Genomic DNA, 7256 nt, shown 5'->3' with positions numbered 1-7256 from the left:
ATTAGGACTCTTCAATATTTCCCATACATTTCTTTATATTTCGAACATACAAACAGACACAGTTTGTGTGGGCTCCCTATGCTTAAACTTGCTAATGGCGATCAGTGGCGATGAGCTCAACTTAATTCTGCCAAAAGAATCAAGGGGGTAGTTGCGTCGGTGGGAAGTAGTATACAAAATTTGGTTTTATCAACGGAGTTGATAATCTAAATTGGCCACCGTACAGAGATTCTAAAAGCTGACGTTTCGAGCGTTAGCCCTCCAATCTCATCCGAATCCATTCGCTCTGACGAAGGGCTAACGCTCGAAACGTCAGCTTTTAGTATCAACTCTGTTGATAAAACCAAATTTTTGTATATTTTAATTCTGCCAAAGTTTGCTCGTCCTCCTTACCTTTTTTTCTGGTCATTCGTTTTGGCAGGTCGAGAAATAAATATTGATAGAAAAAATACTCAATATTTGTGCATCTTACTTTTGAGTTTGCACGTAGTTCCTAGTCCTTGTGAGATAAATACCGCGAAAACGTAACAGTCGCCTGGGTACTAAGGACGCAGAACGCTGGAAACGAGGTTCTGTATTGAGCGTGGGTTTTCCGAGTTTCCTCGTGAAGTGTTACGCCAACGTTGTTTGTCTAAGCAATAGTTATCGCTAAGATTTGGAAAGGAAATATGCCCCCTTGACCCTGTTGAGCTGAATGCCATGGATCCTTTTCGTGTAAGATTGCTTTCTGTGTCCAATGGAATAACGGATCGCGAATTTAGCCAGATAAAGTTTGTCTGTAAACAACATATTCCTGTGGGTGTTTTAGAAAAAATTCTGCGACCGTTGGACTTGTTTGATGAACTGGAGAATAGGAACTTGCTGGGCCACGAGAATACTAATTTTTTGGAAGAGCTTTTGACAGAAATTGATCGATTGGAGCTAAAAGATGTATTACATGGGGTTCGAGGTTAGTACATTAGAGTAATTTTACGATAGCCTTTATGCGTGATGACGTCAAACTAGCAAATTTCATCACTAAGCCTCGAATTCGAAAATCAAACTTGTAACTTGCAGCATAAGCTAAATCCCAAAGGAGCAAACTTGTGAAGAAAACCCACTTGCGAACAGTATTGCATGTCCAAATGATGTGAATTATTTTGTGCAAGCGAGGCTTGGTGGTGAAATTAGCTAGTTAGACGTCATCACGTGTAGCTGAGAATTAAGCTTTAATTAATTAATTAGGTTATAATTATGCACCAGCTTAATTGAAAATTTAAATGATACCAGTAGCCAACATTTCCAGTTATGTGAAAGACAAAGTAATGTGAAAAAATGATACGTCAACAGAATGATTACTGTAGGGGTCGCTACTTCATTATTCATGCAGAATAAATTAATTATGCATTCAAGATTTTGTTTTGTAGAACAATACATGTACCCAAGGCTATCGCATATATACATGGCTAATTTGTACTTACGGGAGAAAGAAAAATGGATCTCATTTCTCTCTCCCTCTATCTCTTGTTCTTTCTCTTTCTTTGTCCAAATCGCTCACACCGTTGCTTGTTTTCTTTCCAACTTTCCTCTTTTCTATTCCTTTGTCCTGTCCTTCTATTCCAGATCCTGCTCGGGTTTTTCTGCCATTTTATTTAAGTTACTCGAAGCGGTGCATAGAGTGGTGCAAAGAATGCAATTATGTACTTTCATTGTCCGTGAAATGTTCAAATGTTCAAAACCTTTGTAGAAGGTGGCTCAAGAAAAAAAACTGCAATGAATAACAGTAAGCTTTCCCTGAAATAAGAGTAGCCCAAGCGCCCAATAGGATTACCTACAAGACGAGGGCAAACATCATCTTTCAGTTAAACATCGCCTAGACTTCATCGACTCAGAAAAATGAACCCACAGAAGGGAAATGAAGAGACATGGTGGGGAGTGAAACTTATAACTATGCCTCATACAGGACCATCCATGGATATCTACCAAATAGGCCATTTTCAAAATATCAAATATTCAGCTTGATAGTGAGGCAGTGAGGACAAAAACAATTTAGAGAGACGTTAGGATGAATGTGAAAATTATTTGCATATCATCCAATTTCCTTTGTTTTTGTTCTCACTGCCTCACTAACAAGCTGAATTTTAATGTATCGAAAAAGGCCTATTGATACACTTGGAAACATCATTGAGCATATTGCCGATCTCTAGAAAGTGGGATAAACTGCAAAAGCCTACTCTAAATGCACCGTTCTTGATCCTGACATGGCTGTGCCTTATACAGGAAAGTAAGGAAAAAAAAAAAACAATTTCCAGTGCTTTGGCGAATTTGTAAACGGAAAGAAAGAATGACTTTGTGAAACAAAGAGATCAGGTATCCATTAAAGTTTTGTTAACAGTACTTCTATTTGGCCTGTTTGTTATGTATGAGAATCTGAGCTGTATTACACTGAGATTGAGATTAGAAACAGGCCTTCTGATAGGGTGCGATTAAAAATGCAAATTATGCGATTTTTCCAGGGCAGATTGTGTGATTAGAAAGGCCAATTATGCGATAAATAATCATTGTAAATTATGCGATTTTTTTCTCAGCAATTTTAAGCTTGTTTTATAAGGTGTCAGGTTAAGAAAAACACTTTTTTGCTGCCATAAAGACATTTTGAACAAAATGGAACAGTAATTATGTATCTCGATCGACATTAGTTGGGATAAAGTACAATGTAATTAAGGTCTTCTGAACTACCGGTGCACCACGTTAAAAGTTGAAAGGACACAGCTAACATTCCAAATGAATGATCAAGGTGCTTGTCAACCACGAACTTCCGAAGATGGTCAATCACAATAGGGCCATACCCCCATTTATACGAGAAAAAATCAACCGCGGCTTTCTCTGGCCGCGGCTTATATAACACTCGAATGTTCACCCCGTATAAATGGTAGAAAATCTACGTTCATGTCTTTTTCAAGCCGCGGCTTATATTGACCTGGGAATATATATTCGTATAAATAGTTCCTTTTGCGTATTTTGTACACCGTGGCCAGAGTAAGCCGCGGCTTATTTTCTCTCGTATAAACGGCCCTAATATTGCACGACGAGAAAAACATCAGTCCATCATCCATGTGGACCGTACCTGTGAGGTACTTTCTTGCTCGATCGTGAACTGTCAGATTGGGCGGAAGGTGGGAACTTCCTTCTTCGTCGAAGAAAAAGCTGGCATTTTCACAACAAACTTATCCATGAGTAAGTTTTTATCAGTTTTCAACGAAAAAAACTACATTTTGCCGAAAAAATTACAACTTCGCTTATTTTTCACAAATCTCTTCTCTAAGAGTAGGCAACTGTGTCATCATTTCAGTGTTGTGTATATAAGGGCGTGTTTGAGTTGCACCAATAGAAGGAGACTCGTACCAGGTCCCCGACATGCAAAATAGAGCCTTGAACTTCGAGTGTTTACGAAATCGAAGGTGGCAAAGGATTTTTAGCCTTTTTCCAAGATAAATCAGCTTTAAAATGGGGTATTTATGCAGGAATTTTCTAAGAAACTTCTTGATTTATGTTTCATTTTATGAATTTTGTGCGTCCTTTTGTGAATTATGCGATTTTTCATGAATTGTGCGATCGGATGCGATTTGAGGTCGATTGTGCGAAATCGCACCATCGCGTAATATCAGAAGGCCTGTAGAAGAAAGAAGAAAGCGCCACTGTCCCAAAGGACGTCTACATGTACTGATATCGCTATTGTCTCCTTGAAACAAAGGAGCGTATGCATAATGAAGTAGAGACCTATGCGGAAATCTTGCCTCAATCAACTGATTGAGGCAATAGGTTGAATTAAAGACCTAGCAGACTTAGTAGACATGAATAGTAACTTGAGAAGCTATTATTATTATTTGAAATAATGACTATAGCTACAAATTAAATTGAATCAGATATTCTTGCGGTTAATTTTTTTACCTCGGATGTTCATCAAAGCAAAAATTATTGTTCTCTTTTTTGAGCCAAGAAATCTAATCTTTGGCTTAGGACTGATTTCAAGAGATTTGTCTTTTTGATTCTGTATTTTATTTTATTTTCAGTACCACATAAATCAAGTGACGAAGTGCAATGCCTTAATATCCAGGAATCCCTGTGTGACCATTATCAAAATGTTCTTGGATGGATTCAGCCACTTTCTTGGAATGATGCCTCTCAGATCCACATAGAACACATTTACACAAACTTGCAAATATTTTTTCATTTGCCTCAAGGAATGAAATCTGTTCAAAAGCCTCTTGTTACTTAACAAGAAATGTTTAAAACTCGACCTGGTTGTGCTAAGCCTCGGCGAATTCTTGTTGAAGGTGAAGCAGGTGTTGGAAAAAGCACATTCCTGTACAAAATTGCCTATGACTGGTCTATGCGCAACAATGAGCTTCCGTACAAAATTGTGATTCTTGTTGAGCTGAAGCAAATGAAAGGAGCTTTCAAGGACACCCTTGTCCAGCAGTTATTCCCCATTGATTTCCCCATTCCAAAGGCTCAACTTCTCAACCATCTAGTCACCAACCAGGAAAATGTTCTTTTTCTTCTTGATGGTTTTGATGAGGCTAATGCTTCGTGCCTAAAACATCTTCAAGACATCTTAAGTGGAAGGATCTTTAGAAACTCTTGTGTTATCTTGACCTCTCGTCCTGGTAAAGCAACGCACATTCAGAGACTGACGGACACTCGACTGGTCATCACAGGGTTTACAATTGAAAATATCCGAAAGTATGTCTTCAAGTACTTTCAAGATGACGATGATGCTGCAGAGTCAGTGCTTTCAGAATTGGAAACCCACCCTGTTATTGAGGACATTGCAAGGGTTCCTTTAACAGCTATGCTAATTTGTGCTCTCTGGGAGGAAGCCCCTGACACAGCCTTTGCAGCTCTTACCACGCTTACAACACTGTTTACTGAACTTGTTTTGCTCGTGGTGAAACGACATTTTGCCAAGAATTGTGAAGAGGAGAGTTTGGAGGATGAGGTACCAGTTTTCAGTACTTTGGATGATATCCCTCAAGACCTCTACGATGATTTTCTTGTTCTTGGAGAAATGGCATTAAATGGACTTCTTGAAGACAACCTTCTCCTTGATGTACAGGCCCTGCAGAAAAACTGCTCCAGTAAAGTTGTGTTTGAACTTGGACTTTTGCGTGAAGGGAACAGTGCTTCTAGACTGAAGCCAGTGCGGAAGTGCAGTTTTCTTCATAAGTCATTTCAAGAGTATTTTGCAGCTCTTTGGCTTTGCAAAAAAATCAAATCAGCTTGCAGTGATGCAGCCAAATTGCAAGAGGTATCCATGTTAACCTTGAAATGTGTTAGAAAAGCTCCAGATAGCATGTTGCTCAATTTTTTGTCAGGTCTCGTGGGAGACAAGTTTGAGTTGGTCTTCGTACCCTTGCTTGAAAATCTCAAAGAAGGATTCATGTTATCCTCTGCCAGTGATGAAATGGATGAATTCCTTGAAATGTTTGTATTGGCACTGTTTGAGTCTCATCAGGGTCACCTTGCTCGTAAACTTGGAGCTTCTCTTCTTGGTGGAATTTTGAAGCTCTCTGGCCGTGACATTAGCCCTTACGGTGTACGTGCAATGACGTACTTCATGCAAAACAATCCTGACCTGAAATCCTTTGTCCTAGAACACAGTCAACTGGAGAAGCAGACAGCAGCCTTTTTTGCTAGCTCACTGTCTCAAATGCCATCATTAAGAGAACTATGCTTCAAGCAAAATATTGTAGGTGAAGGGGCTGTGAAAGCATTCAGGGACAATCTGTCAACTTCTCTTCCTTTAGAGAAATTTGTTTACAGTGGCAATACTTCGAGAAACGAAACTGGGGATGACTTTGCACATATCATGAAGCACTGCCCAAGCCTTTGTCATCTTGATTTGAGCTTCAGTGGTCTTGGAGATGTAGAGATGAAAACTGTTTTTGATGCTCTTAGGTATGTTCCACATTTAGTTTCTTTGAATCTAAGTGGTTGCAAGTTGGCTCTGACCAGCATGAAACATTTGTGTGCAAAGTTTTGCCATACAAGTCAGCTTGCTAGCCTGTCTCTTGATGCCAATCTTGATATTGGTGGGGAAGGCGTCAAAGCATTAGCTGAAGGACTTCACGACCTCCCGAAGCTGGAGAGTCTTTCCCTTCGTGGCATAAATCGGCAAATGAGCATTGTTGATGAGACCTCTGAAATTGTGTTCACAAGCCTTGGGCAAGCTTTTGTTCAGTGTCGACGACTTTCAAGGCTAGATCTGTCTGCAAATCGTTTGCACCAAGGGAAATTTGTTGGCACCTGCATCAAGGGAGCAACCAAGCTGATGTCACTTGACTTATCTGGCAATGGTTTTCAAGACCAAGGCATAGAGAGTTTGGCCAAATTTCTTCCACATTTGACAATGCTCTCCGAACTTTTTCTGGGTGGAAACTACCTCACGTGCAGTGGTTTGAAGACTCTTTCTGGAAGTTTAAAATTTTTGCCAAATTTAAGAAAACTTTCACTTCAATCAAATTTGATTTCTGATGCTGGAGTTTCAGCTTTGGCAAACTCCTTGCCAAACACTCCTAAACTGGTGGCCCTGTTCCTTGGATACAACAGTATTACAGAAGTCGGTGTGGGCATGCTGTTTCACTCATTCCAGTATCTGACTGAACTTCAGTGCCTAGAACTCAAGGGAAATTTACTAAGTGATGCCAGAATTTTGGAAGTGGCGTCCAATCTGGTTACCTTGCCAAAACTACGACAGATTTTTATTTGGAGTCCAGTGACAGATTGCCCCCTTGGAACAGAAGCAGAGACTGCAAAGCCTGTGGGAATTTTCAGTCCCAACAAGAGATTGTCAATAGGTACTGTAAATTTCTACAGTGTTTGAGTGTAGTTGTTCCAGTTCTGTTCTTGTATAGTTGTTCTATTTGGCCTACTAATACGTGTCTGATTGATGTAGCCATACCTGATAGTTCTAAGTTACTTTTTAATTATGGTTCAAAATTCTAGCATTTATTTATAATCTCACATGTGATATTACAAAACCGCTACGGGAACATTCGTTATTTTATCCATAACCATGACTGTCTTTGTTTTCCAGCTCTTAAACAGCTTTATGTTTTAAGTTTTATGTACGTGTTATCTGTATAATTATGCATTAGGAAGATAAGTACAATGTACAGTGTATGTATTACGTATGGAGTTAATTCATATGGCCCTTGATTGCAATTTGTGACTTTATTTCACACAGGTTTATCTCCAAAGGCAATTGCAGCATG

At 39.4% G+C, this 7256-nt stretch overlaps 1 protein-coding gene across 1 annotated transcript in view; it reads left to right on the top strand.

The window, feature by feature from the left end:
• Window positions 1-558: 558 nt before the first annotated feature.
• LOC138019311 (NLR family CARD domain-containing protein 4-like) overlaps window positions 559-7256 on the top strand; it is a 31227-nt gene continuing 24529 nt past the window's right edge. The window contains exons 1-3 of the mRNA XM_068866057.1: window positions 559-949; window positions 4053-6839; window positions 7229-7256. The exon at window positions 7229-7256 is cut by the window's right edge and continues 117 nt beyond it. Of these exons, the coding sequence (XP_068722158.1) occupies window positions 4265-6839; window positions 7229-7256 (2603 nt within the window). The 5' untranslated portion in view covers window positions 559-949; window positions 4053-4264. The remainder of the gene's footprint in view (window positions 950-4052; window positions 6840-7228) is intronic.

Source organism: Montipora capricornis, chromosome 10 (genome assembly GCF_036669925.1).
Source record: "Montipora capricornis isolate CH-2021 chromosome 10, ASM3666992v2, whole genome shotgun sequence".
NCBI lineage: Eukaryota > Metazoa > Cnidaria > Anthozoa > Scleractinia > Acroporidae > Montipora > Montipora capricornis.
Note: the sequence above shows the minus strand (reverse complement) of the source record. Positions and strands in the feature narration are given on the sequence as shown.